Genomic DNA, 18,642 nt, shown 5'->3' with positions numbered 1-18,642 from the left:
TGGCTGAGAACCCTGTATTCACCGAAGGCGTCATTACTAGTAACTGTTCAACAATGTAGCGAATGGCGGCTCCAAAAATGAGCAGAAACCGAAAAAATCGCTGAAGTACAGGGCCAATCTCTTAGCAATCTTTGCAATATTTTCAGTTTCCTACAGGCTTCACCTATACAGTATAGCAATTTGCACATAGCGTAAGCTTATTATAGCTGTGAATTGTTCATCGACAGCTGTTATTCAAATGCGCCAGCTACACCCACGCTGGTTTGCCTGCTACGCGTAGCTTAACGGCATTTGTTTATTTTAGTATTAAAATGAAACGAAAAGTTTATTTTTCATATAAAAGTCTTCTAGCAAAACCTCATTATATTGAAAATTACACTAAACATGCGAAGATTTGGAAATTTTCAAAATTATGGATATTTACTCTTCGTTGGCATTAATATTACATGCATTGTTTACTTTACTAAATTGTTATGCACACCGATGTGTAAATAAATCATTAGCACTTGGCACTGAGGATTTCAAGTATGATACAAATTTACATATGAATATACATATGAATATACATACATAGTTATATAAAATGATATACTCCTCTAGTATATACATAGATATTTAACTTCTATAATGTCTTTAAAATACCTACACAATCTTTCTTGGCGATTTTTTGTACCGCTGTCAATTGAAAAGCTTTGGCTGAAAGCCCTCAACGATTATCATAATGAGCAAATTAATAACGAATGGAGTTGAGACACTCTCCTAATTGTACTTTTCCCACATTTACATATAATAGAAATATGTTGAAACGAAGCATGTGGTAGTCCAGTCATCAGCGGGGTCATTACACCTGATAAAGCAGGTGAGCTTCTGAAGACTCTCTACACGCACACTTTCGTAAACAATAACAAATAAGAAGGGAAGAATAGGGCACCTTTGTTTTCTTGAATATATACATAGTTCTGACAGTTATCTAATCTAATCAGTTAAGAAGCTATCGGACTTGGTGAAAGACGCATTGTGTTCTGACTTGACGTGTTCATTTTGACACTGTTCTGCACTTTTTATATAAGCACGTAGTTCTTAGTAAAAAAGAAATTAAGAAAATAGTTATCTCGCAAATTTCGAAGATAACGTAGAATGACTCTTGCATTTGGAAAGCACTAGATTGGAATAGAATCGAAAAGAAAATAAGTTTATCTTGGTACAAATTTACCTGTGAAAGTAACAAAACAGAGAATGAGAGAGAGAGAGAGAGAGTGTGTGTGTTAATAATATAAGCGGTATAACTGCTTGTTAATCTATAGCTTTATTAGGATAGTCTATGTGAGTTATACTAGTTGTTTGTTCGATTCGGTACATTGCAGGATTTGTTAAATCGAAGAGGCTAATTATGAAAATCAACTTAGAGTACTACATATATTACTCTTTTTTGCGCAATACTATACGTTACAAGTTATAGTAGAAATTTATTTAAAAAAAAATTAATTTTTTATCTATTTTCCACATTTATAAGTACAAATAAGAATGGTTATCTTAAAACCATAGCCAAATAGAAGAATCGTAAAAATCTAGATCCTCATGAGCTAAAAATAAGATTTCAAGTATCCATTTCTCCAAACTCACGTACAAAAAATACATGCAAATAAGAAAAAATAATAAAAGTATACATGTGTTTATACTATTGCAGATATGTATCTACAAATCTCTAGAGCATTTAACATAAAAAACACGCTAAATGATTGTATTCTCTGTGGATTTCCGTGCACAGCGCTTGCCTGCCACTAACCATTTCATTCTTGTGCCGCTGTCGAGTGCACAGTGGAGCCCAGCAACAGTAGAACCACTAGAATCAAGCGTTTCTGCGGCATGTTTTCATTTCACTCGCTTCGTGATCAACCGTTTTTAGCGCTGCAGATGATGATGTATTTTATAAATAGATAGAGAGAAGTAAGCAAAGGCGAAAACATAACAAAACTAAGAAAAAGTAAGTTAGATGAAGAAGTATGAGTTGCCTCTATTTGTTGGCAACTTCAGTTAAACATTGTCAGCTAAGAGCATTTCCAGGTTGTTTTATAAAAATGTTATACAAATATAATCGACCAAAGAATCTTCTTCGTCTTCGGTGTATGCACCCTTCATTTCTTTGCTATTTATACAAACCGATTTAATGAAGTTATTAGCGTGGCAAACTTTATCTACTTTGCCATTGCTGCTGCCAGCCATAATCGGATGTTGACAGAAAGTCTTCAAGCGGTAATTTTTCGCTAACTTAGTTCATATACATACATACATGCAAACATATAGCATACATATCTAAAGTGTTATGTGTGCATATGACTGGGCTGTTGGCTGGCAGCTCTAAGCACTTTGCACAGTTTTAGCCGCGTTGGCTGGGGTTGCGGAGAATTGTAGCAATTCAGTGCGGAAAACGCGTTGGTAACTTTGCACTATGCGTTGTATGAAATAAGTGTAAATAGTATATAATGCATTTATATACATATATGTAGATATTTGTATATAATGCATTTGTGATTCTTCTATTTTTCTGCTCTTCTCGCGACGTTATGTCGTGCCGCCAAGTAGGAGGTCGTTGTTATAGAAAATCAGTCAGACGTGCCAAAACTACAGTGGGACAATTGCTTTAAAAATCTGATTATTTTACGAGTATTGTAATATTGACTATTATTATTTTCCTTTTGTTAATTTTTCATTTTATCTAAGAACGGTTATTGGATCCTTTTAAAGTATATAGAAAATAAGTCAACTGAAACATTTCTCGAAAAATTTTCACAAAATCCCTTTCTTGGTGTTTTTATATCACTTCTTCATATATTGCGTAGTCGAAAAAGTATTTTGGTATTTTGTCAATAGATGCCGTTGCAGTCGAATATCTCCAGGGCTACCAATCACATTGTGACATACGATATAGTGTTGGAAAGGTGAGATTTTAAGCTTCATTTAACCAACAGAAATTATTCGGGGAAGTTGAAAAAAGGTACAGCTGTTCAAAAATGAGTGAAAATATTGAAGAAATTCGCTATATTTTGAAATTTTTGTATAAAAAAGGGAAGAGTGCCACCCAAGCCACCAATGAAATTTGTGAAGTTTACGGAGACGATGCTGTCTGTATCAGTGCGTGTAGCACAAAAATGGTTCGCTTGCTTTCCAGAACGGAAAATTTCGAAATTTCGATTTATACTGATGAAAGTTTTAAACTAATGGAATAATATCTCTAGCGGAAGATGCCAAAGAGTGGTCGACCAAAATGGTACATATTTGTTTATTTATTTATTAGTATAAATTTAAAAAAAATAAGTTGAAGTTTGATTAGAAATACGAAAAGACTTTTTCGACTACCCAATATTATAATAAAAATCGTATGTAATATAGATCTCAAACTAGCTACTAAAATTATTTTGTATTTTATAGTCTTATTTTTTACCATATTTGGAAATTTTGAGCAAATATTTCAATACCCTATATTTTTACAAAATAAAAATTTATAACTCTAAAAGAAAATATATTAAGGAAATGTCTCAAATCCATAAAAAATATCTTCTTTAGGTCGCAACAGCTTGTAACAACAAATTTAACGTTCATAGAATACTATGCACCTTACCAAGTAACCACTACTTCAACCCCAAACAGTGCTTGTAGTGTGGGAAAGTGTGAAACTTGAGCTTGTCGCGTTTAATAAGGCAACTTCGCGGTTACAAAGCGTTACTAAGATTCAGAACTAACAAGAAGTGGTCTATGAATTAAGTATTGTGACGATACTTATGTATATTCTCCATGCTACTAAATTAAAGTAATACAGACGCAAAAATTAATTAAGGAAAAATAAAGCTCACATAATGACTAGTAAAGCCGAGGTATTAAATTGCATAATATACCAGAATAGCCGACATGCATACGCCTTTAACACTAATTACTATATTTAACACAATTCAACTCCTATTATATGCGCCAAGCAGCTCCTATACACAGATGTCGCAATTTGCGCACTCCGCACGCTTCCTTTTGGGCGCGCAGGACACCTTTTTCATATCATATACTCGTACATAAACACAACTTTTTCATCTTGAACACCACTTTTTGCGCAGTTATAACAATGGCCAGTAACATCCCTTTTTGAGCTACATAAGTATGTCTTTTTCTTACACAATTCTACAAGAGCTTTACTTTTAGGTATAAGTTTTGTACACACCTGCTGGACTCGAAGAAGTTTGCCTCGCGCGACATCAGCTCATGCCGGAACTTGTTCATCTCATCTTCCATTTTGCGCATTTCCGCATCGAAACGCTCACGAATGCTTGAGAATTCTGTATCGAGAATGCTGAAGTCGCCCAATTTGATGGGGATATTCCTCTTGTTAGCATCGGCCATTTTTATTGATTCTTTAACACAAATTTATTGATTTCTACACGAAAAATTAGTATTGTTTGCCGAAACAATTTTTGTTTTGCTCTTTTTTGTTTTTTTGTCTGCTTTCACACTTGACAACTTTTCTTCTGCTCTCTTAGTATTTGTTTTAGCACAAAATGACTTTTCGCTTCGCACAATTGGGAAGTTATCACTTGGATTTCTGCTTTGAGACTAATTTGTATCTCACTCATTCAGTGATTTTTATTTGTTGGCGTACGCGGCGGTTGCTTTTGGTTGCGCATGTGAAGATACTTTAAGAAATGCGCTCAAAATTGTTTTTGAGAGCGTGAGAGAGACAGTTGATTCACACTCAAATGGTTGGGTTGCATTTAGTGGTATACGAAAAAATGTATTATTATTTTATAGTGATAATTAGAGTATAGGTTTGAAAATTTACCAAACTAATTGTTGAATTTACATTTCTCAACAATAAAAGTAATGATACATGGGGTTTCTGGGGTAAAAAACAGCTTTTTTCAACAATTTTTTTCTTATATAAAAAATGAAATATTTCCGGTGAAAACAATGGAAAAAACAATAACTTAGAACTTGGACGAAGGAAAAAAATAAAAATGGATTTTCGGCAGACATTTTTACAAAAAAAAAATGAAAATTTCAGTCAAAACTTTAAGACATTTTTTTTCAAATAGCTGTATCTCAAAGACCTGAGTAAAATTTCATGAAGATCGGTTGAGTAGTTCTCGAGAAATTTTGCCAACCGACTACAAAAACACAGATTTCAGAAAAACGCGTTTAGAGATGGCGACTAGCTAGCCTCGAGCGCAGAAGTTCTCAGAGCTGTATCTCCGAAACTATTACTCGGATCAACTTGAAAACTTAGGACAAATTTCTAGAGGTGTTGTAGAATTTAATAAGACAATAAAAAATTTGACTTTTTGAAACTCGTAAACCCATGTAACCATGTAAGTGTTAGAAGTAGGCATATGAAGGGAGAGATTTGAATTAAATAGAAAACACAGACTTTAGACTTTCGTTTGTAACTTTCTTATTGAATTATAAAGAAGTTATGATGTATAAGTGGAATGACCTCCACGACTCTCCAGCATTAAATCTCCTTTAAAGCTCGTGTGATTGTGGGTTTTTTGTAATAGTCTTGTGATTTTAAGTAAGCTCACAAAAAAGTTAAATCGCACGATCTTGGGGAACAATGCACCAATACAATAAAGTAAACGACGCGGTAATGTCTCATAGAGTAATTGAAGTGTTTCACGACACCGTTTTTTTGAAACCACATATTGGCCATATAAATATCATCCAATTTCGGCAATAAGAAGATATCGAGCACCAATAACAGTCACTCAAGATCAAGCGATCAGCCTCTTTTTCAGAAGAGTATGGTCCAATTATGCCTACAACAGTAACAAGTTGTGACAATTTTTGGCGACTAACAAACCCATCAAGGTGAAAAAGGTTTTTGCTTGAAAAATGTTGATGACATTTGAAATATGGTTCAATACTGAAGACACCTTCTTTATTTTCAGTACTCATTAATTTCTGCTAAAAGCAGGAGGTCAATTTTTAATTTTTGTGACATGTGGGTCAAGCCGAGAATTCATTGAAAGTTCTTCACATGTTTTTCATTCACCACCTTACCTATATGATATGCTTTCCTACTAAATTTATAAAAAAAAGTAAGAAAAAACGTTAACTGTGGTTGCACCAAAGTTATAATACCCTTCGCAAATAAAATAGTTTTCCATACAGGGATTTCAATTTGATCGTTCAGACTTTACGGCCCCATAGAACTGGAGTCAATAAACGATGAGATAATCGCTTAATGATGGCTACAAAGTCGTAGGCATAATTGGACGCTGGAAGAATAGAAACTGACTTGCAATAGGCCCACCTTGGAAACCTTGCCTTGCAGTTTTGTGAAATCTCACCCGGGGCGAAGGAAAATCCATGACAAAAGAAGTGCTTAAGTGGTTACACCACTCACCTACTTATATGGTGAGAAGGCATTTTAAACCCTCCTTACGGCTTAAAAATGATTTAGTAGAGAGCTCAGATCATATCTTTAAAGATGCAAAGTACTTTTATCACAACAAATTCACAGCCACCCTGAAGACTTACACGTTAATACTGACATGACAGGTACCACTCATTTTGTGAGCAGAAAATTCTTACTTCAAATAATGTACTCACTCAATGATGGAAATTTTGAACTTGACTTCTTTTAGTAAAAACATTTACAATTTCTACTCATTTACTGTAACTAACTACGCTCGAAGAGGTGTAGGAGTAACCGGTACACGCAGTTGGCCTGTTAAGGAAATGCAAAATCAAAAACATAAGCAGTTATATTTTAAGCCAGCCTAGTCAACAAGAGGTCACTATAGTATTTACATACAGAAATGGAATCAATCACAGAGTTCTAGTAAAATCACAGAGTTCTCGTAAAATCGTAAATTTTACTAAATATATACATGTGTACATATGTATGCATATATAAATCAGTTTGTAAATATAAATTGAATGACAAATATTTTTATGACAGATGCGATCAAGTGAAGCTACCCAAATGGTGGGCGAGAAAGGAATGTCTGCTGTAGGATGTGACGTCACATTTGTAGATCATTCGAAATTTTTATTACAAACATACATACATACTTATTTCCATAATATATTTATATGAGATCTAGTAAAAATTTAGAAAAATATTCGATATAAGTGAATTTATTTGATTGTCTCCTTCCGACACTCGCTGAGCTAGCTGGCGAAAGATTGTCTACTTGTACATACTATACATGCAATATGTATATACATAGCTAGTTAATTGGTGATTCTAGAATAACGTATTTTGTTTGTAAACAAAATCGTGCATCATGACCTTAGCGAATTTAGAAAAATTAATGAATGAAAAAAATATATCATGGAAATCTAGATTCACCCACACATTTGTTCTAAATCAAATCAACATTAGCTACAATTTTTATATGGAAATATTGGCAGCATTGTATGTATTCATATATGTAGTTATGTATCTATCCATGTATGTGAATTGGTTCCCAGTGTCAAATGGGAATGATGATCATATATTTAAATATAGCACAACATATTTTTTAAATTAAATGACAAAAACAATAACATGTGCATATACATATATTTTCTATATTTTGTTTACACTAAGTGCGCAATGAGTCAGAGATGCTTAGATGCTTATGAAATGGCGGTGGCTTATTGATGTCCCAAATGGAATGCAGTCGTGTCTTCTGGAAGCCACCAGCTCACGCTTTTTTATTATTTTCTTGAACTGACATACATACATACCTACCTATACTTAGATACCTACCTATAAATATTTTAGTAAATTTTCAGCTTTATTGGCATACACCTACATACCATGTGTGCATTAGGTAATTTGATAGGATTCATGCACTCATGAATTCATATGTACATAAGCTCGTTTGTATAACTATTTAAAATTCATTTCCAAAGTTTGTTTGCTTTTTTCCACAAATTTGTACATATGTAAATGTACATTCATATTCGCATACTGGTACACCTGTGATTGAAATAATGCCAACAAGTGTATTCAAATGTACAATTTTTCCAAAAAGAATGCTAGATTGAATTACTTTTTAGAGAGCCTTTGGAAATAAAGGGTGATCCATTTCGAGATTCCCTACTTTTTTAAAGGAAAAACACAGAAACTTCAAATTTAATGGAGAATGTTTATTATCATTCGAGAGAACATTCTTTGGGAATTATTTTTTAGAGATTATCTCATTCAAATGTTGGCTGCAGCTACGTCTCACATGGTCCATCCGTGGAGTCCAATTTTCGATGACTCGTTCGAGCATTTCCACTGGTAACTGGCGAATGACACGTGTGATGTTTTTCTTCAAGGTCTGAATCAAAGCGGGATTATCCGCATACACTTTAGAATTTACACAGGAAAAAGTCTAACGGTGTGAAATCACACGATCTTGGTGGCAAAACGACCGGCCCAAAACGTGAAATTATCAACTCATCGAAGTGTTTTCTCAATAAATCCATTGACTGATGCGATGTGTGGAAAGTGGCGCCGTCTGGTTGAAACCAAATGTCGCCGAGATCACGACAATTTCGGGCATCAAATTGTCGGTTATCCCGCCGCGATTACGGTCACCATTGATGGCATGATGGTTCTCACCGGCATCATTTTTGAAGAAAAATGGACCTATGATTCCACTGGCCCACAAACCAGACTAAACCGTTTTTTAGTTTGGTTGAAATGGCAACTCTTGAATATCTTCAGGTTTCTTTTCGTCCCAAATGCGACAATTATGCTTGTTTACATACACATTGAGCCAAAAATGAGCCTTAACGCTGAAAAAATTTGGCTCGAAAATGGCGGATCTTCTTGGAACTTTTCAAGAGCCCATAGAGCGAAGCGATGTCGCTTGGGAAGGTCCAGCGGCTTCAGTTCTTGCACACACTGTATTTGTACGCTTTTAATTTAAGATATCGACGTAAAATGCGTCATTACATTGCACCGAATCGACTCTGCACAATCTTCATGTACACTCTCAGCTTCGGCTGCTATATTTTCTTCACTGCCTGCTGGACGTGGTCTATTCGGTCGAATATTATTCAATAATGAATGATGGGTCTCAAGATCGGTGATGGTGTTGCGAATAGTACGCTCAGTATGTCGATTTTATTGACCATAAGTTGAGCGAAGCACGCGAAATACATTCTTTGCAGAATTTACAGAACTTTCGTAAAAAAGTTGAACGATTTATAAAGGTTTGTCAGACGTAAGTTTTTCCATGATAAAATGCCAAACAATACTCAACAAAAATAACATGACACTTTGACACACCCTACACTACGTTATCTGTCAAAAGAGCAGCCTATTGAAAAAAATACCTGAACGTGGATCATCCGTTATATAGAGAAGTAAATCGACTAATTAGAAACTTGAGATATCGTAACGACCGCATAGTTTCAAGAAACGTGGACCCATTATAGTGCGAAGAATGTTATTTTGAAAGATTTGAAGAAATTTAAAATTTGAATCAACTGAGCTCCCCCAGATTCGAATTCGATACGACCAGATCGGTTTGGATATCGTTTAATATACATATATGAAGCTTGTTCTTTAGACTGAGACGCGGTCTTGGCCTTAGGGGCCAATACAGCTGCGCCAACCTTACCCTGAGCTGGCTTCTCTTAATCGTTATTATTAATCAAAAGTTCTAGATATTGTATATTTATGATTTTTAATAGCACCTTACCATATAAGACCACTTGAGGACATATTTCTTGCCTGAGGGTATGCAGTATTAGTATTAATGCCAATGTTCCACGGTTCTAGAGGGAGATAGCTCGACAGTCAGTTCAAATGATTTTGGTGGATATTTTGGGTATGAAACGCGTGCTCGACTCATCCCGATAAAGATGAACTTTTTTTTTTGCAAAAAGAGTTTAATTTAAATTTAAAGTCAAAAACGCAATGAACCGTTTTCACCAGATTTGGTTCCGTGTGATTTTTTCTTATTCCCCCAACAGAAATTGCCGCTCCGTGGAACTCATTTTCAATCGATCGAAGAGATAAAACAAAATTAGCCGAAGGAATTGAAGGCCATCCCAAAAAGCACTTATGCAAAGTCTTGCGAGGACTGTATTACTTCTGGTGAGGATTCCTTTGAAGGCGACATAACAAATATTGATGAATAATTAAATATTTTGCGTTTTATTTGCAATTTCCGGGTACTTTTTTGTCACATACTTGAAAAAACTATATTTCTTCGGTTAACTTGTTTTAGTGCCTACAACTGCTTTTATTTTCCTCGCAATTATATATTTAGTGAATATTTTTTTTGCGAGCTTCTCAAAACAATTCAAATAACGCCAAAATTAATTGTGAAAAAAATTCAAATTAAACATAATAAAATTGAAAATAGCTGCTTACACATACGGCGACACACACACACTATGTTCATATTACAGTATATATAGTAAAATTGTGTATTTGTAAGCGCATAACCACAATGAGCGTAAAAAAGAAAGTCATAACAACACAACACATTAAAAATATCATTTCGAAAACGATTTTTCAAACAACAGGTGTAGGAGGCATGCGATTACCCAAACGCATATGTATACATACATATGTATGTATATAACAACGTGTATATATTTTTGTATGTAAATACGTGCGTTTTCGGTGTTAGCATTTGCAACGGCTAAATGCACGTCTAAGCGAATAAACGCGCACAGTAGCGACCTTGAAGAGATCTCAGGGAAAGAATCACTGTCGCTGTCATAGTCGGTCACTTCGTCACATCTTAAAACAGGCACATGACAAAATCGCATAAGTTAATTGTATGTACATATGTATGTATATGCGCTTTCGCTTTCATTTTCATTTTGGAAGCATTTTTGTGCGAATTCTGTGAAACGGCCACTTGTATGTCTGTGTGGGTCCAATATTCTCACCAAGTTAATTTGCGAAAATTTATTCTACGAATCAATCAAAAGCTTTTATGAATGCGTATTTACATATGTATATACATATGTATGTGTGCAGAATAAATCTACAGATTATCAAATTAAAATATAATAAAAGTACTTATATATATTTACATACCAACAATTGGTCGATGATGATAGCAGCAACCAATTTTAATGGCGTTATTAAATAATTTACATATGTGTATATTTACATATGTATATGTAAACATAATTAAATTGGGATTTGTTTAATTTCATTTTCCAAAAAATAGCACACTTTAGAAAACTGCATTGTACTCTAAAATAAAGGAAAATGATTTTTGATTTAATTTTCAGTGAGCGGGTCTCAAACTCAGCCCACAACCCCGAGGAGGGGACGTTTCGCCTTCTCACTTTGGCTCGCCTTCAAATAGATGTTTTTTGGCTACCCAGAGGATACTTAGTCTAAGACCAGAAGTCGTGAACTTTCCTCACTTGCGTGAAGTTCTACAAAAGGCTCCTTCCTCCGCCTTTCAAAGCTATGTCTCTCAAAATATTACTCGGATGAACTTAAGTGTTAGAAACAATATCCTAGACATAATATAGAATTCAATAAGATAATAAAAATTGATTTTTTAAAGCCGTGAAACCTGAAACCCATGTAACTTCTTAAAATAGTTAAAATTCTAGAGATTGTAAAATGTAGAGGTCGAAAAATCGTTGACACCTTTTTCACATAAGTTCTGAGAGGGGGAAACAGAGAAAGAAAAGGACCTCTAATTCGTTGGAGAGATTAGGTGGAGAAGACCTGGCTACACTTGGAATCTCCAATTGACGCAAAACAGAAAAAAGGAAAAACGATTGGCGCGCTGTTATAAACTCAGCTATAACCGTATAAGCGGCGTCTACGCCAATAAAAAAAGAAGAAAAATATTTTCGTACTACACAAAAAAGGGGAAAATCGAATCAGATCGCCAAAATTATGATTTGTTCCAGGAAAATGGTATTTAATGTCATAAATATTGTTAAATGTGATCCTATTTTGCTGAAAAGTATAAAATCCTTCCCGAGCCTTCCCGAGCCTTCCCGAGAGATTATAGCTGAAATAAATGAGGAATTTGGATTAACGTATCCAGTGGACTTGTGGAAAATAATTATTCATCAATATTTATTTTGTCGCCACCACCAGATGTAATTTTGGGACGGTCTTCAGCTCCTTCAGCGAATTTCGTTTTATCTCTTTGATCGTCTGAAAACGGGTTTCACGGAGTAGCAATTTCAGTTTAGTGAACAAGAAAAAATCAAACGGAGTCAAATCTGATGAATCCGGTGGTTGATCGATGGTATTCATTGCGTTTTTGGCTTTAAATTCAGTCACAATCGTACTCTTTCTAAAAAAATTCAGCTTTATCGGGACGCGTCGAGCAAGAACGCGTTTTATACCAAAAATATCCACCAAAATCTTTCGAAAAGACTCCCGAGAGATGTTGAGCTCTCTTGCCATCTCTTTAACACTTTCCTGATTATTTTCAAGCACCATGACCTTCACTTTTTTTAATATTTTCATCAAATCGAGAGGTCGAAGTTCGTTCAGAACATGTATTCAACGATCGCACGAACGTCTTTGAAAGGCTTTCTTCCGTTGTGTTTTTGATAAAACCACCGTAAGCGTTTTCCAACATTCGCAACGATTCCACACACGAAATTTGGTTACTAACACAAAATTTGAGACAAATTCTTTGTTCGATATTTTTATCCATGTAAAAATCGCACTAAGCAAGGTCGTACTCATATTTGGCGTAGTAATAAAGGGCAGTTCTACCAACTTAGCAAAATTCTTATATATTCGTATTTCTTGGCTCCATAAGAAGATTAAGTTCGAAGATGGGCAAAATCGGCCCACTGCCGCGCCCGCAAAATGGCGGAAACCGAAAACCTATAAAGTGTCATAAGTCATAACTAAGCCATAAATAAAGATATTAAAGTGAAATTTGGCACAAAGGATCGCATTAGGGAGGGGCATATTTGGACGTAATTTTTTTGGAAAAGTTTTTTGTACATATCTCGGAAACTACTATAGCTATGTCAACCAAACTCTATAGAGTCGTTTCCTTCAGGCATTTCCATATACAGTTCAAAAATGGAAGAAATCGGATAATAACCACGCCTACCTCCCATATAAAGGTTATGTTGAAAATCACTAAAAGTGCGTTAACCGACTAACAAAAAACGTCAGAAACACTAAATTTTACGGAAGAAGTGGCAGAGGGAAGCTGCACCCAGGCTTTTTTTTTAATTGAAAATAGGCGTGGCCTCGCCCACTTATGGACCAAAAACCATATCTCAGGAACTACTAGACCGATTTCAATGAAATTCGGTATATAATATTTTCTTAACACCCTGATGACACGTACGAAATATGGGTGAAATCGGTTCACAACCACGCCTTCTTCTAATATAACGCTATTTTGAATTCCATCTGTTGCCTTCTCTGTATAATATATAGTACATGAGGAACCGATGATGACAGCGGAATAAAACTTTACACAAATACGGTATTTGAAAAATATGTAAATGACGGATAATGAAATCTCGATTATCATGCGAGAGTATAAAATGTTCGGTGACACCCTTCCTTACTTGTTTGAAATATCAATTAACCGGGGAAATTAGTTGCAAAATCCGTGTGCTTTTTTGTCACAATCTTGTATATAATAGTAACCATCTGACTAACCGATAAATAATTATTTCCCATACGTAGGTTGCTATCTACATTTTTTGCTTTCGTCTTCTAGCATTAGCAGTTTCCACCTAATGAGGTTTTATTTTACCCTGAACGTACTTAGAATGTTTTTATGATTGAGTATTACTCCCTTTAGTTTTCTAAAATTAGTTTCCGGGCAGTTAAAGATTGTTCTAAATAGGGATTGGAGGAGCAACGTAGTGCTTACAGTTATATAGAACTAAAAAGTTCAACCCTCCTAAACATTTTTGGTAGACCTGACTTTATATAGTATGTATAAACTACTATACATACGGAAATGTACAATTTTTATATATATTATGTGCACCATACATAATGCAGACGCATCAGCTCCGTTTCCACGACAGTGGAGTTTACGTAACCGGAACGGATTCAGATTTTTTCCCGGCCAAGGACTGTCAACTCACCAGCATTCCTCCAAATTACTTAAGTGCATTTTATTTTATTTGTCACTTTGAGGATCCTTAAACTTACATTTAGAAGTTATTTCTATAAATCTTATATTTTGGTTTTTGCGGGACTTGGACCAACGACTGTCAGATATATAGTCACGCGCAAGGCTACTAGTATACACGCTAATATATTTTCGTCATATGTATATTTCTATTTTGTCTTCAGACGTGTGTCTATTTACTCATATACATATCATATGTATGTACAAGTATATTTATAGACAAATAATTTCATTATTTTGCTTTCGCTAAGATCTGGTCAATTAAATTGTGAATCATTTCAAATTGTTTATGGCTGATGCATAATATCAAGAATATTAACCTCCTGTCAGTCTGTGTCAATTTCATGGTGGCGGCAATAATTTCGAAAATACTCGAAATACAAACTATACGCTGTGATGTCATATACACCCAAGCTTTTGCATATTATAAGTATAGGAGGGTGGGGGCGGGAAAAATGGCTTACCTCAGTAATCCATCAAGAGAATTTTTTAAATTCGATTTCAATAGTAACGGGATATGATAATAAATATTCATATCCTAACAGTATTGTAAAACTTGCTCTCTTGCATTAACATTTTGCGAAGTAAAGATCCACTTTTAAAGAATTTTTAATTTGTGCACTACCTTCAGGCTATAGTTTTCCAAGATTTGGTGGCTGTCATGAAAGTATCTAACTTCAGGAAATGTCTGACAACGCAAAGTATTCATATTTAAGCGCCATCGCCGCCTTGTAGTCAGTCATAGGACCTAAAATATTCCTAAGTTTCGATCTTTATCTTGCTTAACTATCGCGGTCGTAGCAGTTCAAATAATAATAGAGCTAGTAGGAATAAACTGCAATATATCTTATCTATTACGGAGTTGACATAACGGGTGATCCTAGTAGAGGTACTTTTTTCAATAGTTTTTTTTTGACAGATCATTCGTGGGTCGTGTTAAGCTGTCATATTATTTTTGTATGGCATTTAATCATGGAGAAACTTACGCCTGAAGAACGTTTACAAATCATTGACAACTTATGATCAACATAATCCGCCTACTGATCTTACTGTTCGCAACATCATCCATCTTGAGACCCAGCATTTATAATTGGTTAATATTCGACCGAATAGACCGCGTCCAGTACGCAGTGACGAAAATATAGCAGCCATAACTGAGAGTGTACACGAAGACCGTGGAAAGACGATTTGGCGCCGTTCGATGCAACTCGGACTGATGTATAGAACGACTTTGCGAATTTTACGTCGGGCTCTTAAATTGAAAGCGTACAAAATATAACTTGTGCAAGAACTGGAGCCGCTCGACCTTCCCGAGCGACATCACTTCGCTCTATGGGCACAAGTTCCAAAAAGATCCAACTTTTTCGCGCCAAATTTTGTTAAGTGACGAGGGCAACCTGAAGAGATTGAAGAGCTATGGCAGCTTCATCCAGAGATAATAACGGTTTTGCGTGGTTTGTGGGCCGGTCGGATCGTATTTCTTCAAAAATGATGTCGGTGAAAACATAACCGTCAATTGGGACAGTTATCGCAACAAGATAACCGACTATTTGATGCCTGAAATTGAGGCTCGCGATCTCGGCGACGTTTGATTTCAACAAGACGGCGCCACTTCCCACCCTTCGCATCACCACCGAGATCGTATGATATAACACCGTTAAGCTTTTTCCTGTGAAAATATAAAAAGTCTAAAGTCTATGCGGACAATCCCGCTTCGATTCAAGCCTTCGAGTAAAACATAACACGCGTCATTCGCCAGTTAACAGTCGAATCATCGAAAATTGGACTCAACGGATGGACCATCTGAGACGTAGCCGCGGCCAACATTTAAAATAGATAATCTTCAAAAAAAATAAATACCAAAGAATGTTCTTTCCAATGATAATAAATACTAAGTTTAAAGTATGTGTCTTTTCTTAAAAAAAAAAAGTAATGGATCACCCTTTAGTATTAACATGGCCATCTTCTATTCAACGCATCCCTATTCGTAAAATGTTGAATCTTACCAACAATTTGATGTGTGTTAGAAAAGGCTACCCAATTGAGTTTATTGGTATATTAGCTTGCTATTTCATTATACCAGTCTATTTCATTTATACCAGTTATTTTGTTCGATTCACCTCCTTTCAACGTCTATTGTAAAGTACTATTGTATTGTAGTCTATTGCAATTAACAATCTAAATTGTTAGTCTATTGCATTTATACCAGTTGCTTCTTCGATTGACTATGCTGTTATTCGATTTATACCAATTCTTTATGTAATTCGCAAACATTCAAATTCTATACAGTCGATGACAACTTACAATTTACATATTTTCCGTTTCATTTAGAATATTATACCATTTACGGAACATATTCTGCAAGTTGTAGAATGCTAACCCATAGAATTACTCAACGATGCCCGACTTTGGCTGCAGGGCATGAACACATACATACAACCAAGTATGCAAGCAGATTAGCAGATTTCATATGCTATCCACAACAAATCGATGCTATTTTCAAACTTACGTTTCCATTGCATGATTTTAGGCGCAATAAAATTAAATAGGTACACACACATAAATGAAATCATACATATGTATGTATGTGTGTTCGCAATTGCATTATTAATTGAAATAAAAATACGCATTAAAAATTAACCAAACAAAACAAAAACAAAAACAAAAAAAAGAAAAAACTGTTATTTGCTTTTGTGCATATTTTAGTAGCATTTCAATGTATAATTTCTAATACTTTCCTTAGTGCATGCAAATCCATTGTAATTACTCCTTTGTAATTGCGACGTAGCAGGGATATAGACATTCATACATACATACATAAGCACATCGTTAATCACGGTAAGCGATATTCACGACATGCTTTTGTACATTTCGCAGGAAGTTCAGGATTTTAATTAAAGCTGGAAATATGTAATTATAAAATTACCGAGTCAATTTTTGATAAAAAAAAATAGTTTTGGTCTTTCTAACTTTCAATCATTTTTTTTTTTTATTACCGAGTCATGAAAATATTTTTAACCCTACCCAGCGTTAAAGTCCAATTTTCGATAAAAAAAAGGTTTTGGTCTTTTCTGACTTTTGATAATTTTTCTTGTTTTTTTTTTTGTATTTTTAATTGAAAAAATAACTTCCTATGTTTTTCTAGATGTCTTCTGGTTTTTCCTCTTTTACCATTCTTCTATTTTTCCCCGAGTTTTGGGAAAAAATAATATTGCGTTTTGGTCACTTTTTGATTTTTTTGAAATCCATTTCTTTTTTTTTTGATTTCTGATTGAAAAAAATAATAATTTCCTGATTTTTCTTCTTTTACCATTCTTCTACCTATTGTTTCTGATTTTTGGTAAAAAAAAATAATGTTGCGTTTTGGTCAGTTTCTGAAAAAAAAAGTTTCGGATTTCGTCTAATTTTTTTGTTGTTTTTTTTTGAGGGGGTTATTTGGTTTTTCTCTTTTTAGGCAACTAATTTATCTGATTTTTTTTAAAACCAAAATATTTTTTTTTTTGGTTTTTACTGATTTTGATTTAAAAAAAAATGTTTGATCCTTTTCTGATTTTTGATAAATTTTTTTCTTCTTTTTACCACTCAATTTATTTATTTGGATTAAAAAAACCTATCTTTGTTTTGGTCTAATTTTTGATTAAAAAAAAATATTTTTTTATATTTTTCTGATTTTTTTTGAAGGCAGGAAGATGTTTTCTGGTTTTTTTTTATAATTTTTGCCTTTTTTACTATTCTTCTCATTATTTTTGATAAAAAAAAAACACCTATCTTTGGTTTCGTCTGGTTTTTGATAAAAAAAATATATTTTAATATTTTTTTTAATTTCCTGATTTTTTTTGAGGGAATGTGTTTTCCGGGTTTTCTCCTTTTTAACGTTTTTCTAACTAATTTACACATACACATGTAGATATGTATGCAGGGAGTTATCAAGCGTTGTTAAAATTTTCTCATAAATGTATTTATATTTGTGTCTCTTTCACTCTTTTATAATTTATATTATAAAATATTTAAATTACATTCAAAAATTTACTTAAGTATTTACGTTATGCATTCATATGTATATTGTATGTATATCAATATTTTAAACATTTTCACCGTCTGTACTAAGTATTTTTTAATTTAATTATATAAATTTTCTTTAAGCAATTTTCCATATAGTATATATAAATAACCAATTACGTGTGTGTATATATGTACATATGTACTATTACAAAATTTAAAATTGAACATGAGAAAATGAAAACACTGAAAATTATTTATTTGCTAATATTTTTATATAATTTTTGTTGTTGTTGTTGAAATTAACGCAAAGAAGAAAACAGATGTACTTGCGAATACATCCAGCTGATTTGAGTTGAATTTATTTTTTTCGTAAATTTCTGCATACGCTAGAGTCACCCTAGTCACTCAATTTTTTCTGTTTATATCTGTAAATATTTTATTTACATACCTATGCATATACATATGTACATATGCAAGTTTTATTTCTATTTACTAAATTATAAGATTACTGAAACAAGTTAAACTAGAATAAAATTACATGAAAATGTAAGTGGTT

General features: G+C 34.0%; 1 protein-coding gene across 2 annotated transcripts in view; it reads right to left on the bottom strand.

Annotated features, from left to right (window-relative positions):
• Positions 1–4,612, bottom strand: part of LOC120775091 (heat shock protein beta-1) — a 33,263-nt gene extending 28,651 nt beyond the window's left edge. The window contains exon 1 of one of the 2 annotated variants that reach the window (XM_040105091.1): positions 4,208–4,612. In XM_040105091.1, the coding sequence (XP_039961025.1) occupies positions 4,208–4,386 (179 nt within the window). In that variant the 5' untranslated portion in view covers positions 4,387–4,612. The remainder of the gene's footprint in view (positions 1–4,207) is intronic. The other variant, XM_040105092.1, reaches the window with a different exon arrangement.
• Between the last annotated feature and the right edge of the window lie 14,030 nt (positions 4,613–18,642).

The sequence above is a fragment of the Bactrocera tryoni genome, chromosome 4 (genome assembly GCF_016617805.1).
Source record: "Bactrocera tryoni isolate S06 chromosome 4, CSIRO_BtryS06_freeze2, whole genome shotgun sequence".
NCBI classification, from domain to species: domain Eukaryota; kingdom Metazoa; phylum Arthropoda; class Insecta; order Diptera; family Tephritidae; genus Bactrocera; species Bactrocera tryoni.
The sequence above is the reverse complement of the archived record's forward strand: the minus strand, read 5'-3'. Positions and strand labels throughout refer to the sequence as shown.